Below are 27135 nucleotides of genomic sequence, written 5' to 3' on the forward strand. Positions count from 1 at the left end.
AGTTGGTTATAGTTTACATTTACAATTTACAATAATACTATTTCAGTGCTGAGACTGCAGATCTTTGCAGCCACATATTAATTAGATTTCTCTTGTGAGATCCCATAAGTTGCTAACAGAGATATTTCCTGGGGAGAGGAATAGCCAGTTTCTCAACATTTCAGATTTTTGTGATTAGACTGCCATAACTTTCCATAGGGAAGTGTCCTCAGAGAATCTTCAGAAGGTTTAGTGCAGGGGTGTCAAATTGGATTTCTTCGAGGGCTGGATCACATTGTAGTTCTTCTCCGCGGGCTGGCCCCGGGGGGTGGGGTGGGGGAGAGGGGACGGCCGCCTCCTGCAGCACTCTGGCGGCCAGAACAGGGCATGAAGACACACACACCCCGCCCCATTTTGGCTTCCAGCGGCACCATGGGTCGCTCCTTTGCTATTTCCAGGCCAACCCCATAGGCCAGATTTAAGCACCCCTGGCTTAGTGGGTCATCAGAGGTTCTTGTACTGCTGACTTCAGGAACAGATCTGTTGGCTGTTGGAATATTTAAGACAAATATTTAAAACGTATATTTGGAAACCACCTGCCTTGGCATGACACATTCCAACAGTTTTCCCCCATTCTTCGTCCCTCAAAGTTTCCCAGAGTTGCTTGTAAGCAAGTAGACTGTTTGGAGTTAATGCCTAGCCCTTCTGTTTTTGCATTCAGTTTTCTAGCAGTTTTTCTGCCAGATTTTCATGTGACACAGTCTTTGTTCCTCAACAGTAGTGCTTTGTTTGGGATAACATACAAGTTTCCCTGGGATGCTCGGGTGGCTAACTGGGTGTTGGTTAATAGATGTCAGGAAAACGTAGGAAAAATGATTATTTTTGAAGCTGGAATAAGTTAACTTAAATTCAGACTTTGGGGACGTAATTACATACGTGACATGACAAAGTAGACATGATAGAAGGAAACTCCTGCATTGCAAGTGTTAAACAACTGTGGTTTTCACCTATTGTCTTATTCTTCTCCTTGATCTGTTTGTAGGAAAATTCTACTGCAAACCTCACTACTGTTACAGGCTTTCAGGTTATGCCCAGAGGAAGAGACCAGCAGTGGGTCCATTGTCAGGAAAGGTAAGATGGAGTTTTATTTTTTATTTTTAATCCGAGTTGCTTCTTGGTATTAAACATGGCTTTGAGTCGTTTGTAAGGGGAGGGTTAATTTTAAACCTTGCAGACCACACAAGAATGTGTCAGTAGATGTAAAATTATACTTCCCTGTAGTCAAAATTGAAAATATCTTACAGAATCATAAAAATACTCTCCTTTGCATTATTTCCCGTATGCTCAAGCATTTCACAAAAGAGGAGTTTTTGATTCAAAATCTGTAAGGCTGGCTGCTAATGAGTATGTCCTTCAAATGTTTTGGACTATCTCTTTCATAAAAGTGAGGCAAAATGGTCCACGGAAAGGATTTATGGAAACTGTAAGCCAAAATACGTGGAAGACATCGGGATCTATACCCCAATCCAGAATATCAGATCAACTAGATGAAAGAATAAATTTAAACAGTAACATGTTCATTTTTTCTCTATGGTTGACTTTATATTCTTTCTTTGCATTTAAAACTTTATATAACGTCAAATGGCCAAATCTGCATTTATAAATCCACGTTTTTGTTTGTTTCTTTATATATAATGTATGTATGTATATATGTACGTACGTACGTAAGTATATCCACCTAAGATTTAAGGGCTCCCTATCCTTTTAGCCTTCTGGAAGTTAATGAAAACTTCGCTGTTTCCACCAAGATTGGGTTAGGATGGGGTTGAGTCAGGGGGTCAATAGAATGATTGGTCTGACACCTGATGAAAAGAGTTTATATTTTATTTTATTTTTTAATTGGTTGCTGTAAGCTTTCTAGGATCCCTATGTAAGATAGGCAACCATGTACGTTCTTTAAATAAATAAAGAAATAAGTGAAATAAGGAAATAAGTGATCATGTTATATACCTGTTATCCATGGAGCATTGATGATGAAGGGAATCATGAATTATTTTAGGGTGGCCAACTTCCAGCTCATGACTGGTTTCATCCCTGACATTTTGCCAGTAGACGTTGTTAGCCATTCGCCCTCTGATTCACAATCTGTCGCAAATTGCCTTTGCTGATGGATTGGGTGGTGGTGGTTTGGGGGTTAAGAAACTGACGAAATGGACTTGTATGCATTTTGTAGGCTGATACAACCTAATAATAGGTTGTTGTCAAGCTCCTCCCCCCCCCTTCATTTTGAATGTCCTTCTGGTATCTTTGGATCAAAGAGCTGCTTTTGGTCAGTGTTGTCCTCTGGCAGAAGCAGCCTTTTTCCCAGCAATCTATTGAACATGGATGGGAGTGAAGGAAGTAGGGGCAAAGACCAGAGTGTATAGAAAAAAAGGAATATCAATAGGAGACGAATGAGCTGGAGAAAGCTGAAGGAGTTGATAAACAGTCTTCAACTGTACGTTTTATTTCAATGAAACACCCGCCCCATAACCAGCAGAGGAGGATATGCCGAAAATCAGTTATCAGTTCCAAAAAGCTGTCTTTGTTTTGAAGGAATCAAAAGTAATATAATGAATCAAATCATGATTAAGTAAGATCTCAGGAGCTCACCACTGCAAACATGTTCAGCTTTTTAAGCAAAACGGTGTCACCCTTTGTTCACTTGCATTTACCTACACTTGGGACGCTGTGGCTCAGTGGCTAAGACACCGAGCTTGTCGATCAGAAAAGTCAGCAGTTCGGTGGGTCGAATCCCTAGCACCGCATAACGGAGTGAACTCCTGTTACTTGTCCCAGCTTATGCCATCCTAACAATTCAAAAGCACGGAAAAATGCAAATAGAAAAATAGGAACCACATTTGGTGGGAAGGTAGCAAGGTTCCGTGCGCCTTGGGCTTTTAGTCATGCCGGCCACATGACCATGGAGACATCTTCGGACAGCGCTGGCTCTTCGGCTTTGAAAGGGAGATGAGCACCCCTGCCCCTAGAGTCGGGAACGATTAGCATATACAGTATGTGTGAGGGGAACATTTACCTTTACCTTACCTACACCTAACGTCTATTTCCTTACGTTTTCCCCTCCCTCCAGGACAACAAAGGGACTGTACAGGACAACATGGCGGCTGATGGTGCAGGGCGTGCCAATTCTATCTCAGCCTCGTCAGAGAAGACCCCAGGTAGCTCTGCTTCCTTGTTTGGCAAGATGATGCGGTACTCGCTCTGCGTCTTTGGCAGAGTTAGGGAGGCAAGCCAGTTGCTGCAGGGCACATTTTCCTTCATTGGGCACCACATAGCCCAAAATCCTTTGGATTCCTTTTTCATGTGCCAGCTGGTAGCATTTGGAGTCCCCTTTCTCTATGTCCAGTCGGAGATCCTTGTGCAGATACTGGGAGAGTTTTTATCGGCACTAGGCTATTAGCCACAGCATTGTAACCCTGATTTGTTTGGGGAGATGCTTGGGGACCAATATGTATATGGGGGGCCGGGGGAGAGGAGCAACACAGTTTTAAAGACAAATCTCTTCAAAAACGACCTTTAAAAATTATTGTTTTGAATCTGGTTCAGGTAAACACAGACAACCAGTTCCTTATGGTGGGTCCAGTTTTTCAAAAGCATTGATCTGTGAAATGGGTAACTGATGGATTATTTATGATGTTAGCATTGCTTGAAAAGGCTTGGAATAATGGCTTCATTAATTAAATTTCTGTGTTTACCCAAACTCTTGACCACTGTATCCCTGTATCCCCTGACTCTCACTAATGTGGTACCCGAATAGCAAAACATCAAAACCTCACTGATAATCCTTCTTGATTTCTCTGACAATTGAGAGGGTCCCCGTTGCCTTTAACTCTAGGGAGCTCTGAGGTCAACCAGCTCTGATCTCCTCTGCCTAAATATGGAGGCTTTGTGGTGGTCCGGGAATGGGCTGCCCAGTCGAAGTGCTATTGAGAGGATTCTGCTTGACCTTGACATGGATGCTTCCTTCAAGGAAGCCTTTGGTGCCAAAAATGTTCATGTGGCTAGGCTGTTCTTTTGAACCGCTGGTAACTAAACTGGAAGGAAACCTGAAGGAAAATCAGAATGGATTTAGTTCTGGGTCTGGAAAACTGTGGGCCTATTTAGTTTATGGTCAACATTTGGGAATGAAGCCATGATGGTTTGGCCTTCGAATGAATATTTAAAAGACATTAAGACTTTCTTTTTTTTTAATGCATGAACAAATTGTAATTGCATGACTTGAGTCTTGAAATTTTCCATTAATGTAATTGCTTAATTATTGAGTGAATCCCTTAAAAGGAGTCTAAACCTAGTAGTATTTCAACAAATATTGAAAGGGCAGGCTTAATTTAAATTGGTTATTTGATAGGACAATTTAGGTAATTTGCAAGTGGAGCAAGTTGCCTATGAACTAGATTTCTAATAACGCTAGAGAGCTTCTGACTTATTTTTCTCAGTTTAATTTGAGTTAATGGCTGGTGTGGATTCTTCAGAAGCTACTTAACCTGTTCCCTGCTACTACACTAAGGAACTAGAGAGAACTTTATATATTTATAGTGTGGCTTCAGGGGTCAAATAGCTATTTTGCTAATATGTGTGTTTTTACATGTTTGAATTATAGAAGTAATAAGCATCCTACTAAACTGATCATAGCAATAATTAAAGCATGAATTAATCCTGTGCTTTGTGGTATAAATGCTTTATGACTTTTGGTGATAGTTAAAGTTATTCAAATCATCGCATACCAGCATGGATTCAGAGGTGAGGAAATGTTGAATTTTACCTATGTCAGACTGGGCACTTTAGGATTTTTCAGACCTAGCTTGTTTCCCAAAAAAACAGGTCTTGCAAAAGTCTTGTGCAAATCCTGAATTGCTATCAAGAATAAAAGGGAGTGGATTTTTCTAACTGCCAATGAGAGAAACTGAAATTTAAGCAAATTGGCATTTTGAAGTGTGCAAACTATTTCTGATTTTCAAGAGAAAGTGACAGGGGGATTACTAATATATTAGAAATGCTGGACAAACTCTGTACCTCCTACCAATTTATGTTTGTGGTCAGTTGTCCATTCCAAGCTCTTCGTTCAGAGTGGGCCAGGGCATGAGGGTAGTGTGTTGCTCTTTTGTTGTTTGCATGTTTCAAGCAAGTTAGCATTCAATGTTTGCTTGGTTACTATGGAATTTTAAATCTCTACTTTCCCTTGTCTATTAGCTAAGAAGAGAATTTTACTGTAATTCAGGCTTGTGGTTTAATAGATAAAATAGGTACTTCCTGTAAATTATTATTAGTTTTCCTGGCACACCTATCCCTTCCACTTTACTGATTGTGTTATTGTCATTAGAATATCATTCTAGATCAAAGATTTCCATTAATGTAATTCCTTAATTATTGAGCGAATCCCTTAAAAGGAGTTTACCGAACACTGTCAACGAACTTAAAGAAATACCAATACATTTAGCACCGCTATTAAATCAACATATTTCCTCTTCATGGCTGCTTCTGATTTGCAAAGGCCCCTGAAATTGTTTTCCGTGAATTGCTTTTGATGTTCCTGCTATCTGGAGACATTTTTTGGGGGGGAAATTGACTGTCAAAGGTTGCAGGCTTTCCTGCTGGTCCAAGAATGATGAAAGCCACAACTGGTGTTTTCTACACTTGAATTCCGACATACTTATGCAGTCCTTGTATTAAACCTTTCTTTGTCTCTCCCCCCCACCCCCCGGACTCTTGTGCCAAATAACCGCTTTACTTTTGCCTATATGATGCAGTTGCTGGTGTTGCCAATTAAAACTATGAGAGTCCTTGCTTTTCGGTGGTTATCTCCTGTAACCGTTGTCTGTCTCATGTATTTTTTGATTGTTTTACAGTGAGTGTTAATTTTTGAAATATGTATTTTTAAATACACAAATGTTATTCATTGTTTGTAAAATGTTCTAAAATATGTTGATTGTCACAAGAGCCTAGTTCAGAGTTCCCAACCTGGTGTCTTCTAGCTGGATCCTCTAGAACAGGGGTCTCCAAGCTTCGCAACTTTTAAGATCTGTGGACTTCAACTCCCAGAATTCCCCAGCCAGTAATTGAAGTCCACAAGTCTTAAAGTTGCCAAGTTTGGAGATCCTTGTTGTAGAACTGCCAGTCAATATATGGTCAGTGATGATCTAGCACATCTAGAAAACATCAGATTGAGGGAAGCATATTTCAGAGGCATGGAACGGTCTTATAGATGTAATGAAACTATGGCAATTTTCTTTTCATGAAAAACCTGAATTGTTACCTGCATAATCTAGGATATCTCCCATGATTTAAAAAAAAAAACCATGAACATTTACATTATTTTTTGAAACCAATATTCTTACTTTTGAGACAGAAGGAGTTGACTCTCTTTGGATTAAGAAGTTAAAATACTATCCAAGTAATTATGATCTTTCTCAGATTTATGTCCCCAAGATTAATTAAACTACCATCTCTTTTGTTTCCAAGTACTTCAGTTATTAGTTATTCTGGCTCGTGATGATGGGAGATATAATTCAGTAGTCTGGAGGCACTAGTGGACTACCCAACACACTGGCCAAGATACTTGGGTCACTAGGAAATTAATCTTTACATTCATAGATTATGATCTGGATATATATTTAATCACATAATGAGGGCAGTATTCTAAGCAGAGATTTTATAAAGCTGCATATTTACTGCATAATGGGGTGGAGATCTCTCCTTCTTGATATTCTTGAATGGGCATTGATTGAATTCCTAATGCCTAGTTGTTAGGCATTTGCTGAAGGATAGAAAAGAGATAGAATGCTAAAAAGGGTGAAAGGATTCTAGTTTTAGCTGTCGGATGTAGAACAAAACTTTGGATAATTCACCAAAATTATCAGACATGGTTCCTAAACTCACATGGTTTAAACAAACCAAACTTAAGTTTCTACAAACAAATTGATTAATCCAGTGTATACACATAGAATTGAAGGTTAAGAGTTGTTGATAATCAAGCGGCATACAAGTTTAATAAATTAAACAGTCTAAGACTGTCCCAACCGAGGAGGATAGAATTATTAATATAGCATCTAAGAATAAAGGAAAGTCTAAGCAGGGTGGGTTTGTTTGTTTGGTGGGTTTTTTTTGTAAAATTAGGGTGTTCAGATCTGATAAATTCAATATTTCCATATACCAAGGAAATCCTTTAGGTATTGTTCTGAGATCACCAATCAATTATTATCATTAATTTAAATCACTGCTGAAACTTGATAATGGCATTTTTAAATAGCAACATAGCTATAATAAGGAATTAATGACACATGCTCCATGCACTATATGCACACATATAGTAAATGATCCTTATAAATTGCATTCCTTTCTTAAAGGCAGGAGGTCTTGATTTTTTTTAAAAAAAGTTTTTACTACTGTACGTGATTTTTGTGTGCTGATAATTCAATATGCTAAACTTGGGTTTGGTTAATTTAAGCTTTTCACCAAGGATTAAATGTCTGTGTTTGTTACTTAAATCAATTGCCAACTTTAAGTAGAAGATAAAGCTATATACAGTACAACACTGCATTGTCATACAGTGCAAATAGACTTCTCTAGGACCTGCATTGCTGACCTGAAGTTCACTATGCCAAAAAACTCAACTTGAAACATTTATTTGTCCAGCCTCAATTTTTGTATTAGTGATACCAGTTTTACGTTAGCGTAGCACATATTTCACCCAATTGACTATTAAATTAATAAAATATTTGGAATATGCAAAACACTTTTGCACGGGTGTGACAAACCCTTTAAAATATATATATATATATATACATATTTTAATGAGACCCTAAGTTAGCCTCCCCTAAACTGTTCTTCCTCCAGATGTGTAAACCTCAGTGCCCAGAATTATCAGCAATAAACGTGTTGTCTGGACAACTTGGAAATCCTCATATTTAGCACTCAGCATAGAGAAAACTGCCGTGGTGTAAATAGTACCTAGAACACTGCCTATTTTATGAAGGCTACACACCTTTAACATAGATGACGCTGTCATACAAAAGTATCTTCATGCGATAGCAGTCATTCCATGAAATATATTGCTTAGCTATTTATTAAAGTTTCTCTGTGGAATAAGATATTATGGATGTATTTCTAGATGGTTTAGACCGGTGTTTCTTAATCTCTGCAACTTTAAGATGGATGGACTTCAGCTCCCAGAATCCCCCTACCCATCGCATGCTAGCCAGAGGGATTCTGGGAGTTGAAGTCCACCCCTCTTAAAATTGCAGAGGCTAAGAAACACTGGCTTAGACATAGCTGCTGCAATGTATCAAACTGCCATTAGACTAATATTAATAAACAATCTTGCTCTTTGGGATGGATAATCACTACACTGTGTATTGAGGAACTATAGGTGTAGGTTCCCTCTCTTGACTTGCAATTGTCTTGTTCTAGGTTCCCATCCCATCAATGTTCTTACTAAGTTTTTAAAACAGAACAAAATCACCCTATTATACAGGAGAGATAATGATGAAATGTCAGAATATGGAACTATGGGCAAAGAAGAGGGATAAAAATGGAGTCTTCTGCATTTTTACAATGTAAGAAACATTTTAGAAGTGCTATAAAGCAGAAAGGCATAGGATACTGGAACTCCAGCATAAAATGCGGTGGAGAACATTTTTTTGCTGGGAAAACAAGTTTTTCTCTCTCTCTCTCTTCCTTTCATCTCTTTTTCAACCTTACAATGACTTGCTTTATTTGTATGTAAATGCGTTTCTTGAAAGACATGGGTTACTCCGGACATTTTCCTTAAACAATATGCAATACTGCTTGTGCATTGATGTTAAAATGCTTTGAATCTTGAAAAAGAACAGTAGCTTATCTCTTTTTGACTCCAAGGTGCTTTTATTTAAACCACTCGTTTTTTGAAATTGCAAACTTGACCGACATCAGACTACTTGAGATTTAGACTGGGGCTCAGGGAAGAAAAGGCGAATGTACTCCAAAAAGTTTGATCTTTACAGCTGGAGGTGTTGCACCTTCTTTTTAGCTGTTGGGGTTTTTTTGCACTTATTGTGAGGGTGGCGATGCTTGTGCATGTTTACATTCTGTAACTTTGGATTTCTTCCTACTGTGAAACTGAATTATGTTTTTGTGCATTTAAAAAAAAGGAAATAAATTCCAAGCAATATTCAGTTTTCTGAGTGTTTATTTTCTATTGCTTATCTCGCGTGTGGTTGGAAATGGAAACCTTTTAGGAGGTTCTGCAGTTGACCCACAACAATGAAATTAGGATCACCCTGCCACTAAAATAAATATTGGTCTATAGCAAATTTGAGAGAATTAAGGTTTTCTTGGCACAGTTCCAATGCTTGCGTTTCCAATTTGTGATTCTATGCAGAGGTGGGGAACAATGGCTCCTTGAAGACTTGTGGCTGGCTCAGGAATTCTGGGAGTTGAAGTCCACAAGTCATCAAAGGGCCATTGTTCCCCACCCCTGTTCCACAATATGCATAGAATCCCAAAACAATAGGGTAATGCAGCATACACATCTGTGCATAAAACAGACAGCTGTGCATGAACTGTGACTTCATGTCTTTCATCTTACTTCTGCTTATTTCCCCCCCCCCCCACTTTTTATTAGTTTTTAATTCTATGCCCATTGCTCAGTCACAGTTACAAGCTGGGTTTACATAAATGGAATGCATGATTAAACAAATAACTCAGCACATCTCCTATCTCTGATTCATAGTAGGCAAACTAAACTGTAGTACAGTAAGCAAAATACCCATAAAGGTATAAAATAATACTATAATAATAATAAATAATCAAGAAATGAAGCCAAAGAGAATAAAAATGGTGAAACCCATGCCATTTACCCCAAGTAGGTTGAGGTGGTGTTTTGATATTAAGAATGCTGTATGTAAGTTAAATACCCCCAGATTCTTTTGGTTGACTACTTACTGAATGAATGAAAATAATGTACAAATTAACCTCCATTTTTGCTCATTATGCTAACTCACTGAAGATGTTTCCCATTTTGTTGTAGAATACTGGTGACATTTTCCTCATCGGGACAGCACTTTCTGCTACTAAGAAAATGGGGCAGAATTATGTCAAGTATGAGGAATGAGATGTCTGAACTCTAGAATACATTGTTATGTAAATATTTTGGGTCTTTCGTGATGCAGTAAGAAAATGTCAAAGCTCCCAAACACCTAGTTATGCCTCTGAGTTCCAAACAATTAAATACAAGTGCTCTTCTGAGAAATGTTTCTCATTGTTTAAAGTGAGAGCAATAGACACATACGGGAAGTCTCCTAAGTCCTCTTTGGTTTCCACTAGGGCTGAGTCATAACACAGATGGGGTGAAGAAGTAAATTGCACATAAAAATCACAGTTAGGATAAATGGCATTGTGGTAGCAAATGCTACAAAATGCACCAGGAACTTTTCTTTCTCCCCTACACTTAACAGTTTGAAGAACATTCTATATAAGGAAGTAGCTGATTACCCGGCATTCTCCAGGTATTTAGTTATAGGGGGGAAATGTCCAGACCAAATGTAATTTCTAATGTTGTATTTTCCCCCTTACCAAAGGGAGCCCCCTTGTAGAGTACTGTAAAGCCATTACCATGGCAACTCCACTGTGTTGTACAGTAGAAGCCATTTTAAGGCACAACAGCTGTATGTTAACAGAACGCACACCCCGAGGAGAATATATATATATATATGTCTGTGTGTGTGTGTGTGTGTGTTTATGCTAGTCTTGTTGTGTTCAGGTCTTTTCCCCCTGTAAGATTGAGATTGTCTTGGCAACGTTTCAGCGAGGTCTCACTCGCCATCTTCAGGCTGGTATTGTGGCGAGTGAGACCTCGCCGAAACGTTGCCAAGACAATCTCAATCTTACAGGGGAAAAGACCCCAATACAACAAGACCAGCATACCTACACCTGTGAAAATCTATGAATATTTCAATCAGGCAAATTCTTCAAGAAATCTAATCTGGGGAAAGGAAGGAATAGGCCGCTATAAATCAATTTATAACAACCTTTGTTTAAGGTGCTGAAGAGTAGCAGGTACAAGGGCTTTGGGGCACTTAACCAGCCTCATGGCTGTGTCTTCCTCTGGGAGTCCCAAGCTAGATGGCAAGGCCAGGTCTTTAGATATTTTCAAAAGGCTGGAGATTGGAGGTCCACCTCACTCTGGGGGGAGAATATTCCAAAGGATGGGGCAACAGCAGACAGCACTCTCTTCCTGGGGACCACTATTTGGAATTCCTTAACTGATGGGGCCTGCTACATACCTTCTCTATCTGACTGGATGGATGCACTGATGTGATGGGGTAAAGATGGTTCCATAGGTAGTCTGATCCCATGTCATTAAGGCTTTACTGATCATAACCAAAACCTTCATTTGGCCGGCATCCAATGCACTCTTCTTTGGATGCCCAAGTTAGCTTGTGTGATTGCAATTTGTACCAGCTGAAGCTTCCGTATGCTTTTCAAGGGTAGCTTCATGAACAGGGCCTTCTGGTTGGTAGACAAAGTCATCCACAGAACTAAATACAAGTCTTTAGCAGAACCTAAAAGCCAAGAATATGGCTGTAAGCATGGAATGATTTCCCCACAATACACATACACATGCTTTTCATTTCCCCTGTTAATCTTTTGAAGATAATCTTCAATAGGAAAAACCTCAATTTTTTTCCAGAGATTGCTGTAGAAAATTACTACAACTTAATGTGAGATGCTAAAATAAGATAACAATTAATAGATGTAAAACAAAAAATGAAAATGTTTGAAATCTACAATCTACATTTTTTTTCTTTTAGTATCTGTTTCCCTCTACCTCTTCTGAGATATGGTTCCTCCTAGTTCAATTGTACCTGAATTGATGCAATGTGAACATGGAACCTCGTTTCAAAATAATACTGCTTTCATAACACATCAGCAGTTTTAGATTTATGAGGTCTTCTAATTTTTTTTACTGTACACTGCAAGCTTTTGCAGTTTCGTTCTTATCAAATAAATAGATTTTTTAAAAACTCTTCTTTTGTATCCTTTCCTCTTTGAGTGTTTTGAAAAATCAAGTTATGAGAGCCATATTGCAAGAACTATGAAAGAACAATCTAAACCAGTTTTTCTGCGCCTTGGGGACTTTTAAGATGTATTACATCAAAGCCCTCTGTGGAATAATATAGGTTATTTTTGTATCACAGTGACCAGATCAAGCTCTGAATCTTTAAGATGTAAGGACTTCAACTCCCACAATTCCCCAGCCAGCATGAATGAGTTTTGGTCCAACCATCTTAAAGTCCCAAAATTGAGAAATACCGGTCTAAATATATAACACCTATATGGAACAGATCTTCAGTCTTACTTACGATGCTGGGAATTTAAACTGATATCTATATAAAGTGTCTGCTTTACAAACTATCTGTAGGCCCTTCTCAGACAGCAGAGAAATTTGGTTCATATGATGTCTTGATGATTTATGCTTTAAAGGAAATCATCAACATTTTTAAATAGGCCCCTAAATCAGGAGTGTCAAACTTGCGGCCACGCAAAATGCTTCACGCGTCAGGCCAATGCCCACCCCAACTCCGCAAAGGGAAAACATGTCGCAAAACGTCACGTGGCGGCAACGTGACGCCGCGAGTTTTACACCCGTGCCCGAAATAATAAACAGCGAGGTGGATTCAGTGTTGCAGCAAAATGAAAACCAAAATATTACCAATGTTTTAGTTTACTAAAATCCAGTGTATCCAGATGCAGGAGAACCAATTTAATGTATTGGTGTCTTAGGCATGAAGCCAGGTGGGTGACTTTGAGCTAGTTCCTCTCAGCCCTAGGAAGAAGAAAGCAATGGCAAACCACTTCTAAAAAGATTGCCAGGACTCTTCCAGGCAGTTGAAAGGAGTCAAACACACACACACCACCAAATCTAATAACCTGTTTCAAAATGAAACATACTTGAATAACACATGACATAACAATTATAAATGTGTTTCTTGAATGTGATGGGTTCCAGGGCTCCCTGGAGCTTATTGAAACAAACCCTAATGCAGGGCTGTGAAACTCAAGGCTTGGGGGCCGGATCCAGCCCACAGGGTGCTTAGAACTGGCCTGAGGGGCTGCCCTGGAAATAGCGAAGGACCGGCCCGTAGTGCCTCTGCCAGCGAAAACTGAGCTCAGGAAGGCCACGTGCAATCCTCCCAGACTCCATTTTTGGCCATGACAGCCTTCTGCAGCCCTCTGCCAGTGAAAACGGAGATCGTGTGTGTGTCTGTGCGTCCCTCCCCCCGCTCTGTTTTTACTGGCAGAGGCCCTCACGGCCGAAAACGGAGCTTGGGAGTCCGTTTTTGCTAGCATTCAGGCCATTGTATGCGCCCTCCCGATGCGAGTGACACTAAGCTGGCCATGCCCACCCCAGGCCCCAGAGGTCAAATGCAACCTTGATGTGGCCCTCAGTGAAATTGACTTTGACCACCCTGCTCTAAGACAAAATCCCTATGACTAAAGAACTGAGTAGCTGGTACCTTTCAGAGAATTGCCAGCACAACCTTCCATTACTGATTGCTTGTTTGGCATGGCCCTTTTTGGGGGGGTATGAGTGCCTTTCCAGTCTGCCCGCTTTCCCAGGATGTGTTCCAATTGGAGAGTAGTTTAATATGATAAACACCTCAGCTAGCCTACTCTATTCATAAGTACAATCCCACATGGATTATTGGTGTTTGAATGTAAAGTGTTCTTCTAAGATTAATGAATCAGTCTCTTGGATAAATTAGAGGGGAAAAAAATCCTTATTGCTCTACAAGCGTATACATGCCAAACAACACTGAAATCCCCACTGTTTTCCAAATCAACCTACTCCAGACTTCCCCTTCTTCCTCTTTCCCCCAATTTAATTATTTGTGAATCTTCAATGTGACCCAAGATCTCTGTTATATGTCAGAATAGTCTCTTTACTTCTAGAGACTCTAGGAAGCCATTTTGCATCCTCAGTATTATTTTATACCTTCCAGAGACTGATAATGGTTGAAGAACTCATTTGTATCTTCATGTTTTCATTTCCATGTTTGAAAATTATTATGAAATGAACAGGATGATATCCAGCAGCTATACTTCTGACAATACATATTTGGAGACACTTGAGTATGGAATCTTATCTGCTCAGGTTTAGGGTGTCAGGCAAGAATTCCTGGACTCATAATGTTGGAATGATCTCCCAGTTCACTTCAGGAATTCAAATTAAAATTTCCTAAATGGATGGATGTCTAGTCTCTGTTTAAATACTTTTAATGAAGACGATACACCAATCAGTTCCATTATTGTCAACCTTGTGAGCTAATCCAAACAGAAAACATGCCTAGATGAACTATTAGTATTTCATTGGCCAGTTAAATTAACAGAATTCTGAAAGTGTGAAAGTATATTTCTTCTCCATCACCTATATAGCCCAAGAAACTAGGGAGGGTCCCTCATGCCCACACTCCTTCTGACCTAAGCTGTCTCTCATTTGTACTTTCTTCTGGCTGTAGCTCTTTCCCCTGTCTCCCAAGGTCAGTCCCACCTCATTACAATTGTTGAACTACTCTTACATCAGGAAGTTTTTTCTAACATTCAACTGGAATCCATTTGTTTTGCTGAAAGGTGCTCAAAATTACAATGTGTTCTTGATATCTCTCAGGTCTTTAGTTGTTCTGGTTACTAACAGGTAGAAGTTCCAATTTACGTCATATCCAAGTGCCTGATTGTTTTATTTGTCAGGGACCCAGGCTCAAGCAATTACATTTGACACCAATTAAAGATAATGATAAAAGGAAGATAATATAGCTGGAATTTGTGGTTTTAATTTAAAATATAAAACACTGCACGACAGTGAAATCATTGGCACTTCATGCTGAACAGGAACAGAGTAAGAGTTAATATCTTATATTTGTCATAAGACAAAGGACAATTGCATTTATTAATGATACAGATTACCAGGAACCAATTGCCTGATAAATTGCATATTTTGAAATTAGGAGCAATAGATAAATAGACACATGGTACAAATACACAGAGAAAGAATGTTCTGTATGTTGGACGTCTGATTGTTTTTGGTCTGATTTGGTTTGTAGTATCTTTGGGTATATTAACAGCTGGGAATTAAAAAAGATTGAGCAAAATGCTGTTCTAATTCTGACCAGTGCAATCATCTAGTAAAAACATAGTAATCTAGTACGGTACCTTCCCCTTTCCACCCAGTATCTAACACTATTCAGTAGCAGCTTGAGCAAAGGCTGGTATTTGAGAAACTATTAATATTTTTTTTATTTTCTCTCTGTATCTCTGTATCTAATGGGTTTGCATTCATGCAGAGGTGCATTCTGAAACTTTTTATGATTGGTCTGAAAAGGGACAGCTCTCTCCCTTCAACTGTCAATGGAAGAGTAATCTGACAAAACTGTTTCAGTTCCTCTTCATCTTGGCCACTTTGGTGACCCTATGAGGAGCATTTGCGTGTTGTGACTTGAGAATATCTCTTTCCTCTTTCTTAAAAAAATCATTTGTAGCTTACAGTTCTTCAATAGCTTTCAGCCACCAGCCCTTCAAGATCAACTTTGAAGCTCTTTTTCTGAACTTACTCCTGTTGTGAATTCCCTGACTCCCAAACAGCCAAAGTTCTTTTTTCACCCTTGAGAAGACCAAGGGATCAAATTTTGAGCTTAGTGCTAGAACTTTAAACCACAGGCATTCAGGCAAGGGACCCTTTCCGTTCCATACCTCCTTTTGGGAGCAGGCCCCTAAGAGTACTGTCTACTTTGGGTGGGTAGGTAAGAGTTATAAGGCTCTAGACCAGGGTATCAAACTCGATTTCATTAAGGGCCGCATCAGGGTTGTGTTTGAGGGCTGGGGTGGGCATGGCTAGTTCAATGTCACTCGTGTTGAGGGCGCCTGTGATGGCCTGAGCACTCTGCCAGAGATAACGGGCTCCCGAGCTCCATTTTCTGCTGCGATGGCCTTCTGCAACCCTCTGCCAATGAAAATGGAGCTTGAGAGGGCCACACGCAGGCCTCCCAAACTCCATTTTCTCTGGCAGAGGCACTGCGGGCCGGTCCTTTGCTGTTTCCAGGGCGTCCCCGCAGGCCAGATCTAAGCACTCCACGGGCCAGATCTAAGCACCCCACGAGCGAAATCTGGCCCCTGGGCCTTGAATTTGACTCCCCTGCTCTAGACCTTGCCAATGTAATTCTCCTACCAGCTTCAAATACAGGATGTCAAAAAAAAAAAAAGTCCAAGCTAGTTTTTCTTTCAGGTCCTTCCATATCAGCCTGAGGCGGAATTCCTGCTAATTTTAAGAAAGATTGAAAATGCGAAAGTCCTATGACAGGTCATGAGTCCTTGCCTAATTGTCTAATGGATGTTCTCCAAATCTTGCATTCTTTAAAGCAGGGGTCGCCAACCTCCAGGCCACACGGCCCACTACTGAGCCATGAGCCGTTCGGATCCTGGCTGTGAAAGCGGCAAGCAAGCGTGCACAAGCACATCGCTACTTGCATGAGCAGCGGGCAAGCACACACACTCCATTTGCTCAAGCGGTGTGTGCGTGTGTGTGTGTGTGTGTGTGCTGGCCTCTCGCACAAATGGAGTTGTGCCTGCGTGCTCTTGCTGTTTGCTCACACAGAACCATCCCCTCTCCCTCCCACCAGTCTGCAAAGCTGGAAAAGTTGTGGAACTCTGCTTTAAAGTATCCTTAAAACCTGAAGGAAACATTCTACTGTGTGCTACTATAATGCAAAATAGAATAGATTCTACCTTTCTACTTGATAGGAACAGTTTATCATAGTTTTTTCACAGCAGATATGCCTTTTTGTTTTCTGTTAAGTGTTAAATGGAGACCCTATTAAGCTTTATGGGACGCGGTGGCTCAGTGGCTAAGACGCTGAGCTTGTCGATCAGAAAGGTCGGCAGTTCGGCGGTTCGAATTCCTAGTGTCAGGTAACAAAGTGAGCTCCCGTTACTTGTCCTAGCTTCTGCCAAACTAGCAGTTCGAAAGCATGTAAAAATGCAAGTAGAAAAACAGGAACCACCTTTGGTGGGAAGGGAACTGTATTCTGTGCGCCTTTGGCGTTTAGTCATGCCAGCCACATGACCATGGAGATGTCTTCGGACAGCACTGGCACTTTGGCTTTGAAACGGAGATGAGTACTACCCCCTAGAGGCAGGATCAATTAGCACATAAGTGCAAGGGGAACCTTTACCTATTAAGCTTTTAGGATTTATTTGTGCGGCAATTTCAGTTTTTCATTCTACTATATAAACACTACTAATGTTTCATCAATTTTTGTTCCTTCTTGGTTAAACAATTTAGATTTAGCTTCCATAGCTTGTTTCCTCCTATTACTAAGTGGGCCCCTTCTTGGAGTCTTTCCATTGTCCTTGCTGAGTTATCATCCAAAACATTTGAGCCAAGGATCTTCTGTGTCTTTATATCTTTTCACTATGAAAACTGCGCCTCTGCCTGCCCTACAAGTAAACAGTGTCAGTTCTACATAACTTTGGATAAACACAAGATTATTGTCTGTGATAAGAGAATCCTTTCTTTAAATTTTCTCTACTTCTCTAATGTCACAAGTTTTAGTGGCCTGATGTTTTTCTTCATAATCCGGGTTAACACCCCCCCACCCCCCATCTTTGTGTCTGACATATTTTGGGGGTGTTTTCAGCTAGGAATAAGACAATGAGTAAATCTTCCATGTTCTTCCTTGTCATTTTAATCCATGCAATGACCTCTCTGTCTAAGGATGACACTTTTCATACTTGATCGTCGAGTTGAACTAGCTCACTTTTTGCGTTAATGGTTTAGCTCTTCCAGAGGATGCTCAGGGTCTTTTCACTCATTCAAGTGCATCTCCGACAGCTTCATCCACAGGAATAGCCTTGTTCACTTCTGTGAAACATCATTGGCTTGATATTAACTGGCTAATGGATGCTTTTTTCTACAGGGCTGTCCTTTGTTCGTTTTTAGAATCCCTTAATTGGTGTCCTCAAGTAAGCTCACTATTCTTCCAATTGCTTATCTGACGCTGAGCTTCTTCGAAACCCTAGTGCCGCGTAATGGAGTGAGCTCCTGTTACTTGTCCCAGCTTCTGCCAACCTAGCAGTTCGAAGACACATAAAAATGCAAGTAGAAAAATAGAGACCACCTTTGGTGGGAAGGTAACAGCGTTCTATGTGCCTTTGGCGTTTAGTCGTGCTGGCCACATGACCACGGAGACATCTTAGAACAGCGCTGGCTCTTCGGCATCGAAACAGAGATGAGCACCGCCCCCTAGAGTCAGGAACGACTAGCATGCATGTGCGAAGGGGACTTTTACCTTTACCTGAAATGGTTTGTTTGGTCACTTGACTTATCATATACCTATCCTGCCTTACTCTATCTGGTACTTCGTTTCATGACGGAGACACTGAGCAGCTGGAGAGTCAGGTCACATGACCGTGGGACACTGCAAATGGGTGTAAATGTGGCCCAGTTGCTGAGTTCCCAAAGTTCAGTCATGTGACTCTGTGGGGTGGGGATGGGCAGTGACGGTTGGAACTTCTGATCTGCTCTCTTATGATCATCGAAATATTTGCAGCCTGGATCTGTTAACACTAAAACTGATACAATCTTCTGGCATTACTCCACTCCCAAGAGGCCACACTGCTGCTGCTGTTCCTCCCTCAGGATGGCTAGTGTGTGCCACCCCAGCACCAAAATGTCCTCAGATGTAGCAATTCCTGGACCACAGTGTTCTACTTAATCTACCCCAGATGTGTTTCAACTGTGTTCTTACAGTCCCCAGCCGGTATGAGAGGAGTGTAAGATATCTGAAGGACACCAGGTTGAAAAGACAGCATTTGAAGGAGTAACACAGCATGCTATTTGGTGCAAGAGGAGAAAAAGACAACCTTTGTGTGTGTGTGTGTGTTTGTTTGTTTTTTACATTATAGGAAAAAATATTATAACAAATTGTTGTTTTCTCCAAGACATATTTCCCTCTTGCAGCTTTGCTTTGAAAGACTACTTATGAGTCTCTTGTAGTCATATCCCAGTTGGAAGTCAACAGTTCAGTGTCCTGGTGGGACTGTTACAAAGGCAATTGTTCCAGATTTGCCTGCATGGTTGGGATGAGGGCTCATAATATCTGTTGGTTGTTTGTTTCTTAATTCTTCTCCAGCTCCCAACATAAATGGCGTAGAGGAACCGAGCCTTGCTAAGAGACTGCGTGGCACACCAGAACGGATTGAGTTGGAGAACTACCGGCTATCGGTACAACGGGAAGAAGACTTGGAAGAAGTGCCAGAGGAGACATTGGCAGAGCACAACCTCAGCAGCGTTCTAGACAAAGGAACAGAAGAGGATCTACCCAGCAGGTTATTTGATTTGGGCATCTTTAACAGCTTCTGTAGTTAGATTTTTACAGCCTATGCTAAAATATACTTCTTCAAATTAACTAGCAAAAATCTCTTACTATATCGTGTCACCAGAGACTGAAATGAAAGATGGGTTTGGAGTTCCATTATAAGGTCACTATTATATTCTGGTTCCTCGACAAATCTTACAAAGTTTTTGTCTTCTAGTTGGTGATCTCAACCATTTTTAGCATAGGACACATTTTGCCCTGAATAGCATTTCCTGTTTTTACTGTTCCTCTTATAAAACTTAATAAGACCAAACAAGATTGGCATGCTTCTTCAGATTTAAGATTTGGGGGAATTTAAATGAAATGAAAGATCTGAATAAAAAAAACCTGTCCAAATAAGAGGTCAACCAAAATGCTACATCTTGGATTCAGCCTCTAAATTCAAAAATGGCAACAGCCAAATTATAAAAGCTTGCAATTTTCCAACTTTTTTTTTACAGATAAGGTTTGTAAGCCTTCTTCTGCAAACACAAAAATGTCCTCAGATATTAACACTTTACTTTAAAATAGGGATGTCCAACTTTGGCACCTGTAAGATTTATGGACTTCAACTTCCAGAATTCCCTAGCCAGCCATGCTCCTTGGACACTCCTGCTCTAAAAGAACTACAAAACCCACAAAAGTTGCAGTGGACACCCATGTTTCTAGTACATGGATTTATCAGAAATCCATTTAGCACTTGGAAATTCACTCAACCATCTTAAATCATGGACTGGAAGAAATCTTGAAGATCTTCTAGGCCAAGCCCCTGCCTGAGGCAGGAGTCCTTTTACTCATCCTGGACAAATTACTGTCCAATCATTTCATGAAAATCTCTAGAGGCAAGTATTAATAATGTAGAGAAACAATTGAAGAACTTCATTTAATTCATGGGTCCCAGCTAGAGTTCTTACCCTATACTAGTGATGGCTAACATTTTTGTTGTTGTGTGCCAAAAATGTGAGCGCGCGGGCATGCTGGCACACATAATGCAAAGTGCGCTCCCACATGTGCATGCACGCACAACCCCAAACTTCTGGTAGGCCCGTTGGACCTTTTTTTCACCCTCCTCAGGCTACGGCGGCTTTCCTGATGCCTGGGGAGGGCGAAATCAGCCTCCCCTGGCCTCCTGGAGGCCCTCTGGAAGCTGGAAATGGATCATTTCCAAATTTCCGGGAGGCCCGTTGGGCCTGTTTTTTGCCCCTCCCAGGCTCCGGAAGCTTTCCTGGAGCCTGGGGAGGGCAAAAACAGTCTCCCCCGGCCCTCCGGAAGGCTGAAAATCAGCTGCCGGCACACATATGCCGCTAGTGCTGATGGCTCGTGTGCTGGCAGATATGGCTCTGCGTGCCATAGGTTCGGCAGCACGGCTCTATACTCTATATACTCCATTTTCAAGTAGCAGCAAACTCCTTTGTCCTTCGAAGAAAATAGAGCTAACATTCTTTCATGATGGTTTCTTATCTGACAAAATAATATATTAAAATAAAAGTATGTTTTTGCATTGCAGGGGTTGGAAGGGAGGAAAATACATTCCTAGAAGTTGAAAAAAAATCAGATTTCTTTCATACTCTAGATAAAATTCCCAGTTGATTTACATTTGTTAAGTTTGCCCATTTTACTTAGCAACCCTTTTTTTTAAGAATTTGTTTGCACACAGACTATTTGGGGATGATAGAAATAGAGGATGGGCTGAATGATTCTCTTAAGTTTGGTGATTGTTTTGTTCTTTTTCCAAATGGGGGCCATCATTTAAAATGTATTAATAAAGCATGGGTTGAATAAGTGAGATAAAGACATTTTAGTGACTCAGACTATTCACTATGGAGAGAAAAAACTTAAAAATGGAATTCTCAAGCTCTCTTTCCATTCATACAACAGATTACAAAGATTTCCATAGGTAAAATAATGGTAGATGCAACTTTTTTCTGTGAAGGTAGCAAATGAAACTGTCATAGAACATCTGAAGGACTTAAAGTCAGGAATAAGTAATATTCCTTCTGATGTTTTGACAATTGCTATCATGGTTTCTTCCCATTGGCCATGCTGGCTGCTGTTGAAGGATATTGAAGTACATGCTTCTCAGATAGGCATATGGTTATATCCTTATTCTTAGTCTATCAGCTTCTCTAAATAAAGTTCTATATTCAGTTTTGCCTTTATGCCATAGAATACCCAAGAACTTAAATTTCAGGTTGTTTATGAAGATAGAAACTCATTCATTCCCAATGTCTGCTACTCCATTAAAATAGGAGGGGGATGGAGAATTGGAATAGAAAATTTCAATAGACTGCTGGGATATATTACCTCGGATATAGCTGTTCACCTTTTGAAAATTCAAAACCATGGAAAAACCATCACTCAGCACTAACTGCATGTTTGAATGTGATCTCCTATTTTACCCCAGGAATCTTTAGTTGAAATGAATGAATATACCATATTTTTGGAGTATGAGACGCACCGGAGTATAAGACGCACCAAGATTTTGAAGAGGCAAATTTTTTAAAAAAGTTTTTGCATTCTGCAGACCTCCCAAAAATGGCCTGTTTTTCGCGAAAACGGGCCCATTTTTTGCCAAAAAAACAGGCATGAATAGCCTTTAGGAGACTTGTAGAATGCTCCTGTGGGCTGGAGGGTGGGGGAGGACAAGCAAAAAAGGCCAATTTTTCGAGAAAACAGGCCAATTTTTTGTCCAAAAAGGGGCATGCATAGCCTTTAGGAGACTTCCAGAGTGCTGCTGGGGGGTGGGCAAAAACAAGCAAAAACTGCTGTATTCAGTGTATAAGACGCACCCAAATTTTCACCCTCTTCTTTGAGGGAAAAAGGTGCGTTTTATACTCTGAAAAATATGGTAATACATAAATATATGAAATCTGTATCTGACATGCCAAAAAGCTATTGCTGGCTGGATGTACAGATAGTCCTAATTTATGACCGCAATTGGAATCAGAATTTCCATTGCTAAGCAAGGTTCAGTGAGTTATGCCCGATATTATGTTTTCTACCATTGATAAGCAAATCACGGCAGCTGAATCATGTGATCGTTCAGTGAATCCAGCACCCAGCCACCCCATTGGAAGCTGTTTGGGAAGGTTGCAATTGGCGGTCATATGACCTCAGAACACTACAACTCTTGTAAATGCATGCCAGTTACCAAACACCCAAATATTGATCACGTGATTATGGGGAGGCTGTGATGGTCATAAATATAAAGACCATACGTCACTTTTTTCAGTGCCATTGTAACTTTGAATGGTTGCAAGCAGGGGCCTCCAACCTTGGCAACTTTAAGCCTGGCGGACTTCAACTCCCAGAATTCCCCAGCTTACCCCTGCCCTATACAATATCAGGCTAAATAGCTAGGTATTCTGAACTGGTAGATCATTTCCTTCGGCTATATTTATTGAAAAATATTAAGCCTTTCAAGATGCCTCTTGCCTGTTTTCCCAACAGTAGCTCAGAATCTGAGATAGAGGAGGAGGAGGAAGAGGAAGAGGAGGAGGAGGAGGCAGCAGAGCAGGCCAAGCAACCAACCTCCGATCTGGGTGGCGTGCCGTGGAAAGAGGCTGTGCGAATACATGCCATGTTGAAAGGGAAGAGTGAGGAGGAGCTGAAGATTGAGAAAAACCATGATCATGAAAACCAGGAGGAGGTGGAAGAAGAGGAGGAGGAACTAGAGGAGGAAGAAGAAGAGGAGGAGGAGGAGGAGGAAGAAGAAGTCTCTAGCGAAGGTTAGTAATTGTTTTTTTGCCCGTGTAGGTATACATTTGTGTGCTGATGAATGTATGTGTGTGTATGTATTCCTTTTTTTCTCTGGAAAACTTACATATTAATACTGTATTTTTCGGAGTATAAGACGCACCAAGATTTTGAAGAGGCAAATTAAAAAAAAAGTTTTTGCACTCTGCAGACCTCCCAAAAATGGCCCGTTTTTCGCCAAAACAGGCCCGTTTTTTTGTCAAAACAAAAAGGGCATGCATAGCCTTTAGGAGGCTTATAGAGTGCTCCTAGGGGCTGGTGGGGCAAAAACGAGCAAAAAATGGCCCATTTTTTGTTCATTTTCCCCACAGGAGCACTCTGGAAGCCTCCTAAAGGCTATGCACGGCCATTTTTGCAAAGGGAGCAGGGTTTCGGGAGGCTAAAAATGCTGTATTCAGTATATAAGATGCACTCAGATTCTCATCCTCTTTTTGGGGGGAAAAAGGTGCATCTTACACTTTGAAAAATACAATACATAGCAAGAAACCTGATTGATACAGTATATAAAAAAATGCTGGGAAATTAGAAAGAAATCCTTTGAGGAAGTAATACCAGTAGTATCCAAATTGTGGCTATTTTTTTTCTCATTGTATTTTGTCTAATCCATTTTTCATTACCTTCATTCAGTTTTAATATCATAAATACAAAACTCCGCTGTCCTATTTGGGTTGAACCAAAAGAAAAAGCTACGAATGAATACGTTGCACTCAAGATGAAGACAGAATCACAATATTAGGAGCCAGGAAACCAACCTCCAAAGCTGACATTTCAGAAAACAGTTATATTATTGTTGTATACCTTATTCATTATCTACGACAGGGGTGTCCAAACTTGGCAACTTTAAGACTTGTTGACTTCAACTCCCAGAATTCCCCAGCCAGCTGGCTGGGGAATTCTGGGAGTTGAAGTCCACAAGTCTTAAAGTTGCCAAGTTTGGACACCCCTGATCTACGATGTTCAGGGTTCCGTTTCTGTCATTTGCGGGGAAGGCTGAGAAAAACCTCTATCTGGAATTTGTAAAGCTGTTACTACAAGCTGTAAACAGTTTGCATCATGCGGTCACCATTTGCGAGCCAGCTTCCGAAAAGCAGTCAGTGGGGGAAACTAGATTCATTTAATGACCACGTGATTCATACAACTTCAGTGTTTCACTTAACAAATGTGGCAAAGAAGGTTGTAAAATCAAGCGCAACTCACCATTCAGGTGTCTCATAATGCTCGTAATCCTTTTCTTTAAGAGCAAGGAAATATTGACTATAATGCTTTCTCCATTTTCAATGTATTGGACACTTAAAGACTTTACAGTAGGAAGGTACTAGAAACAACAACAGACCCTAATTCCGTCAGTTTAGGCCAGGGGTTTCCAACCTTTGCAACCCCAAGACTTGTAGACTTCAACTCCCAGAATCCTCCAGCCAGCATGGTGTTGTGTGCCAGAGGAATTCTGGGAATTGAAGTCCCAAAGTTGCCAAGTTTGGAGATCCCTAATCTAGGCCCTGACCGATTTTGATGTTAAGAAATTCCTTCCCTATGGGTTCCAATTGCCAATTGTCAGTTAGACTGAAACAGCACGTTTCCTTACAACCTTGCTTCACAATGGAAATTCTCCCCCCAATCGTGCTCCTCAGTCAAGGACTACTTGTAGCAAAGACTGTGAGGAAGGATACAAATGTTATTCTTTCTCCAGCCTCATGAATTTTTCCGTTTGTTTTTTTTTTAAAAAACTAAACGTTAACAATATCTAACAGAGAAGTGAGGTGGAATATTAAATGGGGGAATCTGACCAATATCTAACAGAGAAGTGAGGTGGAATATTAAATGGGGGAATCTGACGTTGTACATGGCAAGCAGCCATTTCTCATTCATGGGGATGAGGATGGGATTGTGGGTCTAAGCGTGCAATTGGTATACTTTCAACGAACACAACAGGCTCGATTCGCAATTGTTTAAAAAAAACTGTCTAAAAAGCTGTGAGTCAACTATAGTCAAAAAGCTGTAAGTCACTATTTACTGTAGCAGCCAGTTGAAAAATCGTAAACATGTAGAATATGTAGGTTGGAAGGTGAGTAGGCGCTCAGCATCTCTGATTTTTATAATCATAACTGACAAAACCACCAACTTGGTTACTTTTGGACTGATCTTTTTTAAACATTTGGTTCCTATTTTAAAATAAGTATAGTCTGTCAGAGCATTTGATGACTCTCTCAAGTTCTGCATGGACCAGCTCCTTTAATCATGGAACACAAGAATGGGATTTTAGCCAATAAGAGTCTTGGTTAAGAGATTCCCTCTCCTGAATAAAGTAAAATTAGTTAAATAGGTGCAGGAAAATTGCTTGTAAATCCACACACAATTTGTGGAATATATATAGGCCTTTTCCAATTTTGTAGCCTCTGTGAGCTGTGGGATAGATGTGTATCCATGACACATGTATTTATACCTATTTAGCATGTTCAGATTCCTATGTGAGATTGAACATGTGTAAGACTATCTAGAAAGGAGAAGCAACTTAAGGCCTCTGTGGGTTTCCTCCGCTTTCACCAGTGTTTCCTTCTCCCTCTCTGTCCTTTATTTTCACTCTATGCTATTTGTTGGTGTCTTCCTCCCCCTGCTGTAGAGGGAGAGTATTACCCTTGGGAGCGAGAACTTCAGCAAGGCCTCTGGCTTCAACGTCTATCAAACGAAGAGGACATGGGTACTTTTAAAGGTACCCTTGCACCGTCACTGCATCCCTTGAGGAAAAAGGGGAAGCTCCTTTATTACAAAGAGCAGGTCTCATGTGGTACAGCATATTTAGAAACTGCTGTATTCAACAAAATTACATTCTAAGTAAAAACACACGTATATCCGTCTTTTTCCTCTAGATCAGTGTTCCTCAGCTTAGCCACTTTATGTTAGGTGAACTTCAACTCCCAGAATTCCCCAGCTAATTCCCCAGGCACCTACGCTAGTTTGGGAATTCTGGGAGTTGAAGTTGCCGCATTTTAAAATCACTAAGGATAGAAAAACTGCTTTAGGACACTAGCATGGTAATTTACCATGTAGTTTACCTTCGTTTTTCATCACAATAACTGTGAGATAAGAAATAGAGATTCAATCAATTCAATCCCTGATTACCATGATCAAATGGTGACTGCTTCTCTTTATTTTTTACTGAACATTTTAGCCAATATATTATTAGGAGCAAATATAACATTTGCTTTTTTTTCTGCCTCTTTCATAATGTAAATAGAGTTACAGTTAGATTAAAGCTCAGGCATTTCTAAATTAAATTTGTTAAATTCCATGGCCAAAATATCTGTCTGTTGCTGCACACACATATACTGTCTTTTTTGTGCTGCTTATCTGGGAATGAGTCAAACTCTAAGCCTGCAAAGACAAGCAGCCTTGTGGTCTTGTGTTTTTCACTGTGCCAGATTATTTTATTTATGTCATAGATTGACATTTTTGTTACAGTGATAACGTCATCAACAAGAATCCACACTATCCTCTCTTTTTATTAACCAGAAAAAAAGTATTTTGTTCCAGTTTTTGAAGACTTTAAAAAGTTGGAAGTTCCCTCCATTTTGGCTTAATATTATATCATATGTTATTGTGACATATTATGATAATTTGATAAATGCTGTTTTCTTCTACTGCCTGACATTCAGCTGCAAAAATGGTTGTATCTAAATAGAGAACAGGATACAATGGCAGTCACTATGGCTATATATTGTAATAAATGAAAATTTGAAGAATTATATCTTTCTGGAGACTGTTTTGCTCACACACAAACCCTGCCATCAATTGTGGATAACAAATCACAGGCTATATTTTGTTTATTAGGACATCTGAGCAAGGGTTCCTATCTTTTATAGAATAAGATCCACATTTTATTCTTGCTTTCAAAGTCCCTTTTTCAGATAAAACAATTTTTTAAAAAGTGCCAGCTGGACCATCAGAATTCATCCATGAT

General features: G+C 40.2%; 1 protein-coding gene across 4 annotated transcripts in view; it reads left to right on the forward strand.

Moving 5' to 3' along the window:
- MICAL3 (microtubule associated monooxygenase, calponin and LIM domain containing 3) overlaps positions 1–27135 on the forward strand; it is a 225598-nt gene that overhangs the window by 147886 nt on the left and 50577 nt on the right. For 3 of the 4 annotated variants that reach the window (XM_081958103.1, XM_081958102.1, XM_081958104.1), the window contains exons 19-22: positions 1022–1110; positions 3110–3197; positions 19200–19395; positions 22875–23152. In XM_081958103.1, the coding sequence (XP_081814229.1) occupies positions 1022–1110; positions 3110–3197; positions 19200–19395; positions 22875–23152 (651 nt within the window). Of the gene's footprint in view, positions 1–1021; positions 1111–3109; positions 3198–19199; positions 19396–22874; positions 23153–25797; positions 25888–27135 lie in introns of all 4 variants that reach the window. The other variant, XM_081958101.1, reaches the window with a different exon arrangement.

Source organism: Natrix helvetica (genome assembly GCF_964273705.1).
Source record: "Natrix helvetica genome assembly, chromosome: 6".
In the NCBI taxonomy this organism is placed as follows: Eukaryota; Metazoa; Chordata; class Lepidosauria; order Squamata; family Natricidae; genus Natrix; species Natrix helvetica.